General features: G+C 38.6%; 2 protein-coding genes across 4 annotated transcripts in view; both read left to right on the forward strand.

The window, feature by feature from the left end:
- The window catches only part of DCUN1D2 (defective in cullin neddylation 1 domain containing 2), a 32,598-nt gene extending 31,378 nt beyond the window's left edge, over positions 1–1,220 (forward strand). For both annotated transcript variants that reach the window (XM_090021813.1, XM_090021802.1), the window contains exon 7: positions 684–1,220. In XM_090021813.1, the coding sequence (XP_089877939.1) occupies positions 684–763 (80 nt within the window). In that variant the 3' untranslated portion in view covers positions 764–1,220. The remainder of the gene's footprint in view (positions 1–683) is intronic.
- Positions 1,221–9,895: 8,675 nt separating this feature from the next.
- Positions 9,896–19,019, forward strand: part of ADPRHL1 (ADP-ribosylhydrolase like 1) — a 46,496-nt gene continuing 37,372 nt past the window's right edge. Inside the window, exons 1-2 of one of the 2 annotated variants that reach the window (XM_090021825.1) lie at positions 9,896–10,394; positions 15,940–16,104. In XM_090021825.1, coding sequence (XP_089877951.1) covers positions 10,181–10,394; positions 15,940–16,104 — 379 coding nt within the window. In that variant the 5' untranslated portion in view covers positions 9,896–10,180. The remainder of the gene's footprint in view (positions 10,395–15,939; positions 16,105–19,019) is intronic. The other variant, XM_090021835.1, reaches the window with a different exon arrangement.

Here is a 19,019-nt window from a genome sequence, read left to right on the forward strand (position 1 = left end):
TTTTGCAGTCAACCAGCATCTCACCTGACCTCCATAAGGTCTCTAATAGCCACTGGCTCTGAAATTACCTCAGCCAATTCCTTCAGTACTCCAGGATGTATCCCATCCAGCCGTGCTGACTTAAATATCCAGGTTCTTTAAGTAATCCTTAACTAGTGCTTTACCTACTCTAAGCTGTTTATGACCTCCCCATCCTGGCTGCCAACTGCACTCATCAACTGATAACTAGCCTTATTTGTAAAGACTGAAGTGAAAAAGGCATTGAATAGGCCTTCTCTGCATCTCTTATTACCCTCTGTATTCAGTAAAGGGCCTGTGCTGTCCTTGGTCTTCCTTTTTACTTCTGATGTACTTGTAGATTTTTTTTTTTTATTATTGTCTTTTATGTCTCTTGCTAATTACATTTTAAATCATGCCTTGGCTTTCCTGATTTTTCTCCCTGCATGCCCATGCAGTACACTTATTCTCCTCCCCAGTAATGCAGTTGAGACAGAATATGCTTTAGCATTTATGCTTTTTTACTGTTTAGGCACATTTTTATATTTTCTGAAAGATGATACAGTTACTACGTTGTAGTCAGTCCAACATCTAAGTAATATCATGCTGTGAACTTGTGATCATTTGTATTTAAAGACTAAACAGGTTTCTCTTAAATTATGAACCCTTTTTTGGTTTTTATTTAGGAGCATGGCCTGTTCTCATAGACGATTTTGTGGAGTATGCGCGGCCAGTAGTCACAGGAGGAAAGCGTAAAACATCCTAACCACAGACTCTTCATAATAAACTAAGTTTGCAGTCTGAACTGCATCAGGTAACGAAGACATTTTGGCCAATAACCACACACACTGTTGCTGGTTTCAGTGGTCATGGTGAGACGCCACTGACAAAACTGAGATTTGCTCCTTTTTGCCTAAAGGAAATGATGGCTGACTTATGGACACTGCAAGAACAAACTCAGAAGATAGTCCAGGCTGCTCGTAGGATATTGGCTTCAATTATTGTACTGGGTGTATCATATAGGATGTAGATTTTTGCATGATTTTATACTTTGGAGAAGTTTAACTAGAGGCCATTTTATTGAAGTTCTGACAGCACAGCATGCCATTCAGTTCATGATCCAAGGTGAACACCAGCAGTTACATAATTAAAACTGTATTATATTGTACTTATATTAAAAGCAGTATTTGTGGTATATAAATTAAATCCCTAAATAAAACTTATGTAGTATGTTGTATTTTTATACAGGTCAGCTCTGTGAATTGGTCCTAATCATATAAACTTATGACAGAATACTTACTGATATTTTTTTTTTACTTGAAGCCAGGATTCTAATTTTATATTTTTAAACTTTCTAATGTATAGATTGATTGTACCTGGCTTTTTTTCTCACCTTAGAATTAACTTCATCAGTGTTCACAAAGTGTTTAGTCAAATTAGTTAGCAATTGCTACTCTACATTGTATTGTGACTCCAAAGATGCTTTGAATAAGATTTGCACTGTTGGTTGACTATTCCTTACCTTTATTAAAGAAGAAAAAAATAGACAAACAACCAAAGACACCTTTTTATAATTCAAGTGTCATAGTTGAGTACAATTTAGTTGTTCTTCAATTTCACATTTTCTGTTTGTTTTTTGTATTCAGTGAATTGATGAGATTGGTTATAGTCTGTCTGTAGGTTTGCTTCTGTTTCGGGAGCAAACAAGTCAGGAACTGCATGCACTGAAGGCTGTATTTGCCTGGAATTTTTTTTATCATACATTTCAGGCTAACAACAAAGAATCTGCCACAGTACAGATAACATATCTCAATACCAATCTGGAAAAACTTTTGGACTTTGGAAGACTTCTTTCTCTACACTAAAAACTTCAGCACCCAAGTATTCTGGTAAAATAAAAATTGAATAATAGTGAGGGTGTAAATAGGTGCAGTACCTCTGACATCTGTGGAGTTGTATCTGTTTATACCAGGTCTGACTTTAGGTCAGTCGGCTGTTTTTTCCCCCCTCTGTATCCCTCCACATAGACTGCTCTGGTATAGCTCAAGGACCAGTCTTCTCTTTCTCTATAATGACTTCCTATCCCTGATTTATAAAATGTACGTATAAGAGATTTCACTGGAAACTTTCACATATTTTGACACACAGGGCTTTTGTAACTTCTACCTCATCGCACTGAGTCTGTCGTAGTCACTGTAGAAGTTTGTTAAAGGGAAGAGTTGTGGAATATTTACAACTATTTGGTTTAAGAGTTGAACTGTGTATAAGAGTTGAACTGACAAGACCGTGGAAATGATAGGATGTTAACTAAGTTACATAATTTATTGGAATTTTTAATATTTAGATCATATATAAGATCATTTTAAACATCTTGTGACTTAATACACCATTTTTATTCATAAATCATGAAGATATGAGATTCGTAGTACTAAAACAACTCTAACATTTAGAGTTCTTAAGTGTTTAAGTTTCAAATATGTCAGTGGCAGCTCATAATAAAATATAAATAAATATTTATCTGTCAATATGTAACATGCTGAGTAAGGAAATTTTACCTTCATTCTTTCACATGTGTGAGTTTCACTTGTTCATACTGTTAAAAAGGAAGGGGGACGTCTGCATATGTTTGAATTGGCACATTTTCTTCAGTAGGTTCCACAGCAGGCATGGTACAAATAAACCATTCAGTGGGTTTTTATTCTTAGTCTAGTTTTACCCCTCTTGAGGTTTTTTATGAACCTTACATCTTGTTTGACAGTTAGCCACTAGATGTCAGTATCTCTGTCTTTAGATGCCTATCTCCTTTCTACATGGGAGTTAATATTATAGGAACTAAGAAATAATACTACATCTAAAACAGTCCTCTACCAGCTTCTTAACTAAGCTTATGCATCTGTGTAGAAATACATTTGAGTGCATAGTTTATTCTACAGAAGTCAAATAAGGCAAATTTTAAAAAGCAGGAAGAATGCACTTTTCTGGGGGGGACCCCAAGGTATACCATCTGTAGCTATTACATAGTGAGCATTTAATATCCAGTTATGTCAGCCACAGCTGCCAGTCAAATTTAGTAGAATGCTTATTTCTTAGAAAATTATAACCTGAAATGTATGTATACAGTACAAAACAAGCATGAATAACATACTCTGTAGATCCATTAAACAACTGAAGAATGGCTTGCATTATAGCAGAGCTTGTGCAACATTTTGTTCATGCTGAACTTCTATAGATTCAGTTTATTGAACAACCACTTCAACTTTTTTAAAATTCATACACGATGTAAAATCTTTTTTTACTGAGAGAAAATAAGGTGAAAGCACTAATGTAGTTGCTCAGATGAGCTTCCTATCTGAGTTGGGGTTATCTTTTTACTTAGTCTCCCAGGAGGAGGATTCTCAGTGGTCCTGATGCACTGCAGTTTCCCTCAAATGCATTTTTACTTGCCTGTTTTTAAATATAATTTCTGTGGAGGCTCTTCATGGAAAACAGCTGTTGTAAGAGACTGAACAGAGCAGCTTCAAGGGAAATTGGTTGCTTGAAAGGTTGCAATTCATCTGGGTGGAGTACCTTCCTTCAATGCTGTTTTCAGTTTTCTAAATCTCTGAGGCAGCCTGGAATTTAGCTAAAATCCCCTCACATAATAGCACAGAACAATATTTCTTAGCTGTTAACTCTGAGGCATCACAAAGCAAATACTTCAGATGCGTACTTGCCAATTATTGCTGTCCCGTATTCTGACCTACTCAAAGGGGTTGACTCTGACTTGTCTTTTCAGTAAACTGGTATAGTGATAATATCTAGGATGACCAATTTTTTATAGAAGCAAATTATACAGAAAAACTTTAGGCTGTTCAATGCATCTAGTATTAATGCCTAGACGTATGGTATATATTTTTTTTTGAAGTTTGTGCCAATTTGGTTCGACTTGTTTAGAATATCTGAAACTGAGTCACGGCATTTGTACTTGACAGTTCTAAATCAATGTGATTATATTGTGTATACCATGTTAAGGAGCGCGAACCCATAGGCATTCACTTACGCAATGCACCTGAGAGTCTTGCTGCTAAGTAAGCTGTACATTTGTAAATGATGTGGGAATGCAAAAAGAATAAATAGACTTTCAACATAATGCATCAAAATCAATCACACACATTGTTTGTATGATTTTTGTCTGTTCAATAGTTTGGTTGGAATGGTAAGTTTGCTTCTTTGTTTTTTTTATATAGCTGGATCATTCAGAAACTGGCAAATATGTAACAGAAACAGTTTTTTCCTGTTTGTTCTTAAAAGGGCATTTTGCTTAACTCCAAGCTCTTACTTTTCAGAAAGGCTTAGACTCGTCCTGCTGTGTTGAGCTGCAGTGATGGATTCATTAAGGAACAGTATAGTGACCAAAGCAACTGCCTGAGCTCTAGTCCGTTAACCTTCAGAGTGTAAGGGTAAAGGACATCAGTTAAACAGCATGGACTGTTATGCTAGGATGTTTTGTTTACTTGTCATAGATGCCATTTTGATAGCAGAAAAATGAGGAGGTTGGGGCAGAAAATAAAGTGGGTTTTTATTTCTTTTTAAATAGGAATAATATGGACAAGTTTAAACACGGAATGTGTCTGAGTTAAAGCAACTGGAGCCTCCTGAGAGGAGGGGGTCGAGAAATGGATACAGACTCCGTTCTGCTTGCGCTTTGTGTAAAAACATGCAACACCTGGTACCCTCTTCTATTCTTGTTTTCACTTACACCGCTTTACCAGCATGGTGGGAAAAGAATCTCCACTGGTGACCTGCAAGAAGCCCCATCTGTCTGGGTTTTTACTAGCAAATATACTACTTCTCATATGCTTTAATGTTTGCTCTCAGTTTCTCAAGATCCAGGCAGAGTCTTTCAGAAATAAACAGACATCCAGTTTAGTGGACCTCAGTCTTCCTTAGCTTCATGCATAACACTTGTTTCGTTGTAGGAGCTTGATATTACAGTTCTTTATTTGCCTCTTCCTTCATCTCTCCGTTCCTACAATAAGGATAGTCAGCTACAATTTTAATAGCTGTACATCCCTTTAGAACCTGATTCACTTCACGTTATAAAATCTCTAGAGCTGAGCTTCATGCCTATAGGCATTCATACCCAAAGATATCTGCCAAAAGGTTATCCATGAAACTGGATGAGTGAATGATACTCCAACAATAACATTGTTTTGTTTTGCAAACGTTGCACTGTTGCTCATAAAGGACACTTTCTTTTTGGCTTCCATATATTGCTTTCCAGGTATGTACCCTGGACTACAATGTCTACGTTCCCAGACTATCTCCAGCCAGATCCTGATCTGGGCTTGTATTTGTTCTGCACTGGTAACTCTCTTACTGTTTCAATCCTTTTTCTGCTATTTGGAAAGCATGTTTCTTAGGTTAAACTTGTTTCAGTCAACAGCCTCTCCTGTCAGGTGGAATCATATCCCACAGATGATCCTGTCTTTATTTGGGGAATAACTAGATGTGAATGCTAGAGTTCTCAAGTCTATACCATAAGTGTCCATGCCCTCTTGTTTTGCTTGGAAATAAAATTAAGTATCTCTACAGTCTCCTTCCACTTGGAGCCAGTGTACCTTACCTTACTCAAAAACAGTTGCAGTGCTTTTAGCATAATTCCTGACAATGCCTCATTCCTTTCTTATCCTGTTTCCTTAAAGAGAGTAAAAAGCCTTACTTACATTTTCTCATCCTCAGCCCCCCAAGATCATCTATCCATACCATTCCAGTTTTCGCTTCATTTCTTATGCAAGATTTTTAGGCCTAGAAATTTAGCTTTCCAAACAGTGAGAAATCCCTCTGTCTATTGGCTGTTTCTACATGCTGCTTTGTTTGCAGCTGTTAATCACACATGCTCTTCCCTGCTGTGAGTATTAACATTACTTTTATAGGCATAATTGTTGCTGAAGCTAAGCCATTTATTTTGGCAACCACAAAAACATGACCTCTGGCTGAGATCTTGCAAACTGTAGTAAACAGGCTCAAGCCTATCAACAAGAGACCAAGGAAAACCCAAGTGGTGGTAGGTAGCATGTGTTTTTCTTCCATTGGAGTTGATTCTTCACCTATATTCCAACATGGTATTGGGGTACTCATTGTTGGAGATGTTTATTTGGGGTGGAAGGGAGGAAGGAGTGACAGTCATCCAAGATTCTCCTAACAACTTCTGTTTATGATGATAATTTGTATACTGTATCACCTTTGATCCCATCATACACCAAGATCCCGTTACACTTGATGCTTTATGAATGCAGATGAAAAGATGATTTTGGCCCTGGCTAACGTAGTTTTAATTAATCATTATTGCAATAACAGTTGGGGTTAAAAATCCAAGTCAGTTTTTAAAAGAATAAGTCTTAGCCGTTGTCTCCTGATCAAAATGTTGTTTGCTTGCATAAATCCCCTGTAATCTCAGATAGATTTGATTTTTGGAAGGTTTTTTTTAACTTGTTACTAGATGTCCATAGTATTTTCCTTTTATTTTCAATATCCGAATCCTTTTAAGTATGGGGCCATTACCTAAAATGTATTAAATGAGTACAAGGAACATGTGGGAAGCAAGGATTTCTGGGGGTTCTATCTTTTATTGGATCAACTTCATAATCTCATACTTCCTGGACCATCCTGGCTATAACATGGCTCCAACACTTACTACAAAGAACATACACTGTACTTATGCAAATCTAAGATGAATTCAAATTTAATACACCTCCCTGCCCACTAATTAGATTCTAGACATAGAAAATTTAAAAATTTATAATTTTCCACGTCTATAATTTAAGTATTGGGGGGGCCACGTTAAATGAATCTCTACCCACTACTGTGATGGTGAAAGCAGTGGCAGGGGGGTGGGGTGCTTCTTGCCTTCCTACCCATTGCCCCCTATACCTGTGCCTGGCTACCCCCTCACCCCTGCTCCCCACTGCCATGGACCTTCTGCTGCACCTGTGGCTCCAGGGCATTCAGTAGTGCCAGCCCAGCCTCAGCAGTAGTTGTGGGGCAGGCTATGTAGTCTCTACCATATTCCTCCAAGCCATATGCTGTGGGTGTCCCCCCATGTGTGCTTTCCCCTACACTAGGGGTAGGCAAAATGATGGAACAGGCCAGTGGCTAGACTCCATTTCCCAGCAGTCCCTGCTGGTGTCGCTGTACCCAGTTTCCATGGTGCTGTGACAGTGTGGAGCCAGGCTTTCCATGGAGGCCAGACCCAGCAGCACTGGCAGGGTATGTGGCTGGATGGGGGGCTGCTGTGGGGCTGGGATCTTGCAGTGGTGAGCTTGGGGTGTGCAGGCAGCAAATCGCAGCTCTGTCCTGTCTTTGGCCCATGCTGTCACTGTTGCAAGATCCCAGTCCCAGAACAGCTCCTTGTCCTGCCACATGCCCGATCAGCGCTACTGGGTCTGGTCTCCTTGGAAACTCTGGCCCCACCCATTACAGCACCACTGCTGCTGGAGTCTCCATGGAGGGGCAGCTGGGAAATGGAGTCTGTGTGTCCAATCTGGCCCATAGGCTGGACTTTGCACACCCCTGCCCTACACTGTACAGTCTTTCCCGTCCCCTTCCCCTGCTGCACAAGTCACCCCAGCCTGGGGCAGGCAGCAGCTCAGTTCCAGCTTCAGCTCAGGGTGGAAGCTGGAGCTGAGCTGCCATCTGCCCCAAGTCATTACTTAAATCTGAGATGAGGCATTTCTGGCTCTCCCCACTCCACTGGGTTCAAGGAAATGGATATACCTTGGATGCCTTATTTTGTTTACTTGACTGCTTCCCATTTTGAAGTAGTCTTGAGTTATGTCTTGTTTTGCTGAGGCTTGCTTCAGTATACATTTTTAGCCTGATCAAATTGATCTTAAGTCTTTTGTGGCTGGGCTCACTCATGCTATCAACTTGTTATGGAGGTCTATGAACAATGGGTTTTTCAGTCTGGCAGCCAAATCCTGAAGCCTCCCCACCTCTCAATCCTCTTAGTTTTCATCTGGTACCACATTGCTGCCACCTCCTTGCTTTTTCGTGAAAATCAAGCCCTGCAAACAAAACTCCTTTCAGACACTAGTCTGCAAATATTGCAAATAGTTTTTCTATTTTGTGTATTGTATTGTTGTCCTGAGAGAACTAAACCATCAATCATAACTTTGAGTTTCATTAGAGCCTAATTTCTTTAAAAAGGTGAGGAAAGGCCCTTTCCTGTGCTTAAACTGCTATCTAATATAATGTGCTTAAGCATGACTCTTGCTATATTTTGGGTGCAAGACACTTGGAAGGAAATAAGTGTCAAACACCTCAGTCAACAACACAGTATAGTGATGTCATTCAGAATTTAAGAACAGAGACATCAAGCTCTTTGCTTTCTTGTTGAGAGAGTCTGGAGAATGAGATCCCTCTTGTTAGAAGCAGGAAATTTAAAGCACTGTCTTTGTTCTGTTATCGGCACAAAATGCCTTTGAATGAAGAAGGATTCTTCCCTAAAAGGTCAAAGACAGACAAAAGACAGTACAGAAGTTTTGAAGGGTGTAAGAGGACAAAATCCATGACAAGGGTGTCCACTTCTCGGCCAAGGATAAGACAAAGGGGGAATGACAACAACTTTGCCCGTTTCTGGAAAGGAGCCTTTCATCTGATAAGGCCTGTACTTGCTCATCGTACTAGCTTTGGTAGTTGATTTTCTTGCCTCTTCTTCACAGTGACACAGCTTACCCAGCAACTCGAATGGACTAGGTATAGTGGTTAATGTAGAGGTTTGGGAGGATGCTATGTCTTGTAAATGAGACACAGAATTAGGAGTTGAAGGTGCTTCCTCCCTAGATGGCTGGTGTGATCTTGAGTAATTCCCCTGAGTTTCAGTTTTTAATTATAAAATCAAAGTTTCTAAATTCATAAACCCATTTTTGAAAACTTCTGTCTCTGTAAAACCAATAAATAAAATATTTCTACTTATTTAAGAAAATGCAAATGGTGCTTTGAAACTCATTTTTCGTCATCTGCTATAGACATGTTGGCAAAAGACACTGCTATGTGGTCTGAGGGAGTAGGGGAAGAGCCCTATTTGAATATAAGTATTGAGTATTGGGTTCAGAGTGGTGCAGTGTCTTTCCCCATGTCATGTTACAGTTGTGGTCACGTTTGTGATAAACCAAACCATCTGAAAAATACTAAGTACAAAAACCAGAAGTGTTTGTTTATCAGAATATGAGATCATTACTAGTTTAGACCTTTTCTGTGTAAACAATTGTTGTAGACTCCTAGGAAAGTCTCTCTTTTTATTCCAGAACATGTAATGACCAGCTTTTGGCCTATGCTGGTATGAAAAATGTGAAAGCAAAACAGTACATTAGTAGTTATTTTGCATATTTTCTTTACTTTGTCCAAAGAGAAACAGTAAGTGAAGTAGTTATTTTTCTTGCTTGTTTAATGAATTAAACATTCTGATTTGTGGGTATAACAAGTACAACTTTTTTTTTAAATCAGCCAGTTGAATTCAGCACTAATGTTTTCTGGGTCACCAGTCTAAATCTAGTAATGTACCCATCCGTGCTTCCATTTGATACACTATAGCCATGAGATATAGTTAGAAATGTGAAAGGTCTACTGAATTTTACTTGGCTTATAGTCCGTAACCTACAAACTTGATTCCCTTGAGGTTTTGGGAGTAGATCTGGGCTATCTCTTCTAACAGGAGACTGCTTCTAGTTTTTGCTCCATTTTACAAAGGGAACAAAATTATTACCAAAATAAAAAAATATATACATGTTTACAAGTCATTAAATAAATTAGTACCTCCCCTGAAGGTATTTGTTTTTCTGAGTGTAGAGTTACTTGCACTGGATAGTTTGCGTATTCCCTGGCTTGCTTTACACTGGGTTGCAAGAATGACTTTCATTTTTGCATTTTGTTTCTTGCAAGTGGTACACTTGTGCTTTTACAGTAAACTAAAAGCCTGTGAAATCCTTGGATTACAAAATATTTCCTCACATTGGGTTTCAGACAAGAGGTAACACCTAAAAAGCCAGAAAAGGAAGGTCTTGCCTTATAGAGGGAGCTCTGTGCAGTGACACAATAGCTGATATAAAGTGTCAGTGTAACTGAGCAGAAGGCAAAGGAACAAAGAAAGACCAAAACTCAGTGGCTGCTTTAGACAAAAGGAAAGTGGAAAGTCCCTCTTAGGATGGAGAAATTTAAGGCTGCTCTTGTGCTGGCTGGGGTTGGGGATGCTCTTGGTTATCGAAATTTCTCCCGGGAAAACAATGCTTTAGGTGCAAAGATCCAAGAGGAACTGAAAGAAATTGGAGGGCTTGAGAATCTGGTGCTGTCTTCAGACAAATGGCCAGTAAGTGACAATACCTTGATGCACATGGCTACAGCAGAGGCTCTCATCACAGGTAAGTAAGACGTGACTAGTGAACCCAGACGGGAAGGAATAAACCTGTGGAGCTGCTAACACACTTACAATAAACTTTAAATAATGCGGGTGTAATGAGCTTGCAAAAAACTACTAAGAGTCTACAAGTGCTGCTCTACTGAATTATGAGGAGTATAAGCCTGCTGATGGTAGCATTATTTATTCAGCCACAGGAAATAGAAGTGTGATTTCTTAGGCTTAGAGTGTCTCCCTATAAATTTTTTTTTTCTTACTACATAAAACTGATTAGAATTAGATTAGCACAATTTGTGTCTGTCAAAGAAAACTTGTTAAAGAGATTCTCTGCACCACACACTTCCAAGAATAATACAGTCCACAAAAAATAAATCAATTTGAAAAGCTTTAAACTTCTCGTGCTGAAAATAATATACACAGAACACTTGCATGGTTTCTGTACGTTACGTTATACAGAACACTGTGATGTCACGCAGCCGGTTAGAAATTTTGTCTCTTTGAATCTGAGACTAGGTATAGCACCTGGAAAGATAGAAATGGAAAGTCTTCCCTTATGCAAAGAGCTTCTCTGTCTGGTCTACAGAAAGACATTTTAAAACATACTGTAGTTTTAGCTAAAATATCAAAACAGTCACTGTTTTTAAATTTGTACTTTCTCTAAAATCACAAAAGTTTTGACCTATGTTTTCTCAAGGCAATAACAGCTATCTGTAGCTGGCCATGGTTTCTATGTCCACACTTTCCAGTTGAGTCAAGACTTTTGAGACCAGCAAGCCTTTTTCACAAAAAGCATGTCAATAAGCAGGGGGGTTTGTTTAGTAACACCTTTTTCTTCAAAATTAAGTTATTTTCTTTATCTGTACAAATGAGTCTAAAGAAAAAAAACACAAAGTGCTATTCTGTAACTGACATAAGAAGAAGTTTGCAAATGTGCTGAATTGTATGTAAGAATCATCCAAATCAATGAAATCTCACATGCTCTTATTTCACTGTTTTATCTGTCTGCTGCTAAACTGTTCTAAATTTAGTTTCCAGAGATCAGTTGAAGAGCATGTTGAATACTTCACGCTTGGCTGCTGGCTAACCAATGGTCTGAAGGATAGCTAATACACTAAAGATAAGGGCAAGATGTCAGCCTATCAAGAGGAAAGATGACTAACATGTTTCTGAATATAGTCCATGATCAAGTGCATGTCATGTTTTCTGCTTCTTGAATTCTAAAAAGTACAAATGGTATCTCCTACATCTAACAAGTCTTGTAGCCGTATCAGTTACGCTATTAGTAAATTATATTTTTGAAATACAATGAGCACAGCTGGTGTGTTTATAATGGGGGGGGGGGGAAACTAACTATAAATCAACAGCAACTCTCCTGCACTTTTGTTCTCGCTGACTGGAGAGACTACCGCAGCAAAATACATGGTTTGGACTAGTTGAAGAAATTGTAAAGCGGGAAGGAAGAATTTTTAATTAAAATTCTTCAGTTTATAGCCATATTTTTAGTAAGAAAGCAACTGTGACAAGTGTACCTTGTCTTGCTACTTGAAGAAACACAAAATCCCTGTTATGCATGTCTTTAGTACCAAAAAGTGTAAAGGAAATGGGAAATTGGGCCTGATTTTGACTTCAAACTGTTGATGTAAATGCAATAATAACGCTGGAGTATGTAAAATAGGATCTCTTGGGCTGAGTTAACTAACATTTATGTTTCTAACCTATCTTTTATATGAATGTGCTACTCGTAAACTAGTTTCTCAGGCCCCCTCTACACATTACAGGTATCACAGTTACTGAGGTAATTGCACAAATTACTTTAAGACCAGCTACACATGCAAAGTAGCTATCATGTTGTAAAAAGCTCCAACCAGCTGTAAAATTAGACCTCAACAATGTGTCCTAACTTCATAGCTGGTTGCTACTGAGCTTTAATTCACATGTGTAGCAGGGGGTGAATTAGATCCCATTACACATTTACCTGCCATGTGTAGAGAGGGTCTCAAAGATTAAAGAGCAGCACTGTGGGGAACTCATTGCATAGGAGGAGTTTCAGGCTATATATAGGTAGAAGTGCACGATTCTTAGTACTATGTCAAAAATTTGAAAGATGCCTTGGCCCCATAAAAGTGAAACCTTGATCAAGAAATAAAACTAAAACCCTCAACGTCCTCCCAGCTGTGTTAATAATGGCAAGTGCAACAAATTGTTGTGGCAAAAACATTTTAATTGTTCTTCCTTCCTTTCACCATTTGAGTGTGTTATTATAAAGCACTTATGGTAATATCCTAGGGCTACAGATGGGCTTGACTGTGCTGCTCTATGTCAGGTATCCCCAACTCATGGCTTTCAGACAATACATTGCCTGCATGACCTTTCTGAAGTTGCTTACAGCAAATTATAAAGTTAAAACTGAGGTTAAAAGGAGGAGCACAGTATGAAATGGCCAGCATTGCATTTCTTGCTCAGGTTTGTTGCTGCTTTGGTGGAAGTTGTGGGTCTGATCTAGACCCTGTACAAACATAAAAATTCAGATAAAAACTGCTCTAAAGACCCTGTAGAAAGATGTGCTGCTGTAAGATGCTCAGGGCTCGGGACTGTTGGCAGCCACGCATAGCTCTACTGACTTGGACTCGCATGTACGTAGATGTGTCTGTCAGTGTGAATCAACAGGCAGGACCTGGCTTCAGAGTATAATGTTATTCTAACAGCTGAAATACTTGAACTGGCTGGACTCCTATAAAGCACAAAATACAACTACTGAGGCTAAGTGGATTATCTTTCATGATAGGAGATCCATATGAATGTTACTGATTCAAGAATCTGTATTTCTGATGCAAAGTAAGGTGAAAAGATGGAATCATGAAGCATAGTAACCATGATCAGTTCTGATACTGCATCATTCTTATGCTACTTCATTTCCCCTCCCAAAAACAAACATAGGTCTGATTGTCTTAGCATAATTATGCAAGGAAATAAGGATTTTAAGAAAGGCAATTGGAGAGAGAGCCAACTTTTTTTATTAATTTGCTTAGTATTATCATAGTAAACAATTACTTCACATTTCAGTTGCTCTTGTAACTCCCTCCTGGGGAAAATGATAACTTATTCCTTTTTACTCAGGCAGTAGTGGTAGTTCTTATTCAGAGGTGAGGCCATTCTGAATTGAACTAAAGGTCCATTATTGGTTACAGCTACTTGAAACTGGCTAAACATCCAAGTGTAAAGTCTGATCCACTAACAAAGAGTAAAGAAATCCTAGGAGCTTTTTCTGTTGTGTTTTATTGCATTAAAGGAGGATCAAGATACCTACCCATATTACTAGTTCCTGCCAACAGTAGGAGACACTGTAAAGCCATCACTAAAACTAGGAAAGCCTTTTCCTTTCTGATTTGAAAGAAGAATTTAAATAATCAGACTTCAGTTCTGAAAAAATAAAATAGTTTTGTTCCTAGTGCACTTAATTGCAAACACACCTAATGGAAATGTTCTTCTCTGTGTGTCTATAGCTAGAGTAATTATGGTGCTATGCTGCTCAAACAGTCCTAAAATGTTCTGGAAGGGGATATGTACGATTCATAATCTATAAGGAACATTTCTATCCACCTTCTGTATTACATCTGACTGACACCTATGACTGAAATGATTTTGGTGGGCGGGATGGCTTGTAGAAAGTCATGTTTCTTTGGAAGTCTGAGTGGTATAATTTATATATTGCATATGGAAATAGGAAATAATATTTGTGTCTCCTCCATTTTTTTCCCCCCACATGTTACAATATAACAAAGGAACAGCTCCGGGTTATGAACCTCCATAACTTGTCTTTAAATTGAGTCTCTTCTATTAGTCTCAGGAAATATCCACTGACTGCAGTAAAGAGGCTATCAAAGGAATTTTCCCCCGGGAGTGCCTGAGGCATGTGATTTTTTTTTTTTTTTTTCCCCTCTCTTTGTTCCTTAGTATATGTCAGACATAATCAGGCAAATCCTAAAATCTTTACTTAGTCCTTAATACATAAAATAAATAGATTAATTTTTTAAAAAATCAAATAGAAGCCAGTGGAAGCTCTTCTGAGTTGGAACTAAAGGGAGATTCTGAGACTCTTAACTCATATTAGATATGACTTTTTTTATAAATAATCCTGAAGAAATACAGTATATTTCTGTATTACTGTAGTACTGAAGAAATAGTGTATTATTGTTCAATACGGTGAGGATAGTAGAACTGCGTCCCCAGGAAATACCTTGAGTTTTAACAGAAAGACCTAACCTGAAAATGTAGTTAATCACTGTTTCAGAAAATGAATTGCTGATAAAATTGCAAAGCCGGTAAAGACTTATTGTGATTATTAATAATCTCTTAAATTTTGAACAGAAGATCAGGGCCCTGAAGAAACAAAGGCCCAGGGCCTGTACCGAATAACCTACCATTCTACATAAAAATTATAATAAAAATATATTTTAAAAAATTATCTTTGAGGTTAGAAATCAGTAATTCTTCAAACAGGGAAGTGCGGTCTTAAACTAGAGCATTGTTGGCAAATAAACTTAAAGGCTGCAGCTTAGCAATGACCTGATAAGGAATGCCTTGCATTCGAAAGCTTGTCTAACTTTATATCAACTATGCAGTTGATCCAGTAAAAGAGATTTCCTGCCCCCCCACCCCCCAAAAAAACCAAACAAACCCCATCTTAGCAGCCCATTACACCTTGCAGCTCACTTTAACAGGACTATTGTGTGCTCAAAGTCAAAGGCTGCCTATATGAATTCTTGCGGGGCGGGGGAGGGGAGTGAGGGGTTGTTTTAATTGGAGCAGTTCCTGGACAGCCACTCTAATTAAAATGGCTCACCATCATGTGTATTATGCCTCTGCATGTTTAAAAATGGCCACAGGTGTTTTATCTAAATTTCATTTGGCTTAATACACATAACAATGAAGGGACACTGGAGGGTCCTAGTTAAAACGTGGAGAAGACTCAATTAATTGAGCTGCTCCAATGCACTCTAATTAGAATGCGAGCAAGCACATGTTTAGGCAGCCAAAGACGCTGCCTATGTCTGTGTGGATCTCATAACAACAGTTGCTAAAAGTGGGGACTCCTTTATTTTTCAAATGAAGGGAATAAGAGGGAGGAAAAAATACAAGCAATTGTCCCCTTCTATAGCCAAGGTAGCCATACCACAGCTCATGAGCCTCGGGTGACTCTTGGGTAGTTTAACTATTGACAGTGGAGGGAGCACAGCTCCAAAATTGTGTCCCACTGCATGTCAAGGTTTTAGTTTGTTGGCTAGGATTAGGAAGTTCAGCCATCCAGCCCTATAGTGTATGTACCCTGCTTCTGTTGCTTTGTTTTGTATTTTAGTCCAGAGATAGACTCAGCATGCCTGCTCCGCAATTGTTTTCAGGGCTTCTATAAAAGTCTTTGTACATTTACCTGAATGAGAATTTTAAAATGTCTGGTGCCCTGTGTAGTCCTTCCCATTTCCCCGCCCCCACGCCATTTCGTCTTTTATTTTGCTTACTTTAATAGTCTCTTAATGCTTTGTTCTGAACAGATTACTGGTGTTTAGAAGACCTATATCGTGAACTGGTAAAACGCTATGTTGATTCTATTGACAAACTCCCAGGGAGACGGTCAGACCCTGCCACCATTGAAAGCTGCTCACAGTTAAAGCCGGATAACTATCTCCTGGCTTGGCACACACCATTTAATGAAAAGGGTACAGTATTTTGGGTCATGTGTGTTTGTCAATAACAGTTTTTGTAGAGTTAGAAATTCAGGGAAAGGGTCATTCCTTTTTCCTGCAACAAACAAGAGGATAGCTTTGTAACAATTCCGTATTTGCCTGCAGGTGGCAAGTGATCTGCCAGGAATTCCTTTGTAAGGCACACTGTCCTTTTGTAAATCAAGCCTGTCCTATTTAACATCTATTTAAAGAGAGATTATACATGATGTTATGCCTCTTGGTCTGGATTTTTGTCCTTGATTTGCATGTTGATTTTACAGAATATTTTCTGCCATGTTTCATTTAAGTTTCAATAGTTTTTTTTTGAAGTTCTATATGTGATACTGTCTAGAAAAACAATGTTGTATTTGCAAATGAGATTCACATCTAAAGGAAAAGGTTAGCTAGCAAAGTGACTCTGCTGCAGAAGAAAAAATATGAATATTATAACTGTATTATATTTTTCCTTCAGGTAGTTAAAGCAAAATATTCCATAGAATAATTTATTCTTCACTGATAATCCTGCTATCCTCTATAAAGAGACCCTCTAGGATCTATTATGGCTCTCTATTTGTGACTGTTTCATTTAATGATAAAGTGACTCTAGTTCCTTAAGGTTAAATAAATTCTCTCCCAGCGCACATGAAGATGCCCATGCATTCATAGTTTATTTATCCTTAATGAACTGGAGAGTTAACTTATCAAATGATATTTTAGTAGTGTTGTATTATTGCTGTAGTTATGATCCAGGGAATATGGAAGAAGCAGGATTTATTTTGGCAATATCACTTCTTAGATTAGCTATGCAGTTGGAAGAGATGTTAGACAAGCTTTCAAGTAATACAAAAACTTGTCTAAAACTTCTCTCAACTATATAACTGGTCCAATAAAAGATATGACCAAAAAAATCCTACTTCTTATTAAATAAAGTATTCACAAGGAGACACACAATTGTGATATGCTACAAAGATGTTGCCCTGAGGTGATGTGATGCTATCACAGTCATGCATATCAGCACCACTCTGACATCACACACTGATGCAATATCATGACAAATACACTGCAGTGCAATGCCGTGAATATTTTTGGCACTCAGTCCTCTTTGACAGAGCAGGAACCCTCCCTCCCTCTCTGCTTCTTGCAGCAGCTGCTTGGAGAGAGCAAAAAGAATTTTAGCAAGTCTATTCCATTCACTCGGTACATCTCGCTTCGGCCTGCATACCTGTGGGTTGGGCAGTGTGGGCAAAGACCCTCCAATGGGTGCTGTGTGCACTGTGGAAATTGACTGGGATGCTGAACTCAGGTGAGGGTCTGCCTTGTATGGCCCTGAGAAGATGCATGTCCCTCTAGCAACAGCACTCGTGCTAGTTTTTAGGGTCTGTCCAAATTTCAATGTGCGTAACTACGTATTGGCTATCTAACTTTTTTCCTCCTCTGATTCCTTTGGATACAATTGTTGTAAGTCATGTTGTATGTTAAGTAGTTGTATATTGTTGCTGTGTGCTGTCAAACAGCTGCTGTGTTCCATTCCAGCTGTAGCAGAACTACATCACAGGATGAAATGATTCCCATATTACAGGCAGAATTGTTATGCCTGTAGTTAAGGGCACCTGACAGTTTCTGTTTTAGGACCCCATTTTCTGCTACTTATAATTTGCCAGACTTTTAGCAGTTTAGGTTGAGCTCTTCCGTGCTTTGTGTTAGACTCGTTTTTGTTTTTTTTTTTTGTCAACGTGTCAATAAAATAGTTCAGTGGTCTCTGAGATGGACATTATAGGAAAAATGTTCTTAAAAGATATTCTTAAACTCTTAACAGTGTAAACAAAAAGCTCCAGTGCCTTTTTGGAGTCAGTAATGTGGCTTTTGGGTCTGTGAAAATCCACTGAAGTGGAGTCTTGGGTACCAACATGGTCCAAAGATTGTCTCCTCTGAGCATGCTCCAGGCCATGCCTGCAGGGCCACAGATGGTCTTTCCTTGAAACTGCTCTCCACCAGCTGTAGGAGGCATCAGTGTCACTGAGGAACAGAAGTAACCAAGCGAAGCACTCTCATCCATGGTCCTAGTACTGTCCTTTTAGGTGTCCACACAGTGTGGAGAAAAAGAAGAAAACAGTGTAAGTTATCTGCAGACAGGGTTGGAAGCAGAGGGGACCAGTTGATAAGGCAATGATAGCAGAATGTATAGGATGACCTGGCACTTTAAGAGGGGCAGGCAACCCTAATGCAGAAGGCCAGCTGTGAGTGTGTAGAAAATAATAAGAGTACCCCTTATTCCCTATGGGATAAGCCTCTAGAAGCTTAAAACCCAAAAGGAGAGAGCACAGAGCAGCAAACAATTCAAAGATTGTAAAAGTTCTCTACCTAGTAGAGACCGGCATTTGAGTTGCTTTGCTTTTTTCTGATGCCAGTACTGGACATATCAATAGGAGTAGACAAGTTAAAAAGTCATTTTAATGGAAATTTTCAAGTTGCTTAAAAGAGAATCTCAATTTAGCTTACATTTTTATAACACATTTCATTCAACAGGATACCAAGGCAGTTCAGAAACAACCTGATAGAGAGCTTTTACAATTTTTGAATTCTCCTCTACCTAATGAAGGGTGTTTGGGTCTGAAAGCTTGCAAATAAAGACATTTTTTGCTACCTTTTAGTTGGTCTAATAAAAGATATTGCTTCTACCCCAAGAGTTTTTATCTGCTTCTGCTTTTTAGACCAAAACGGGTACAACCTATATCCCTGAAAAAATGCCAAATATTTTTTTAAAATCGGGTCCTAGTCATCTCTGCCTGGGTGATCAGAACTAATTTTTTTTTCCTGGGCTTCACTTTACCACTGGTAAAGTAGAGATGATACAACAAATCAGTGTGTGGTGGCAATCAATTGATTAATATTTGTGTGGTATGCTGATA

This window comes from Crocodylus siamensis, chromosome 1 (genome assembly GCF_052110815.1).
Source record: "Crocodylus siamensis isolate JL-2025a chromosome 1, ASM5211081v1, whole genome shotgun sequence".
NCBI lineage: Eukaryota > Metazoa > Chordata > Crocodylia > Crocodylidae > Crocodylus > Crocodylus siamensis.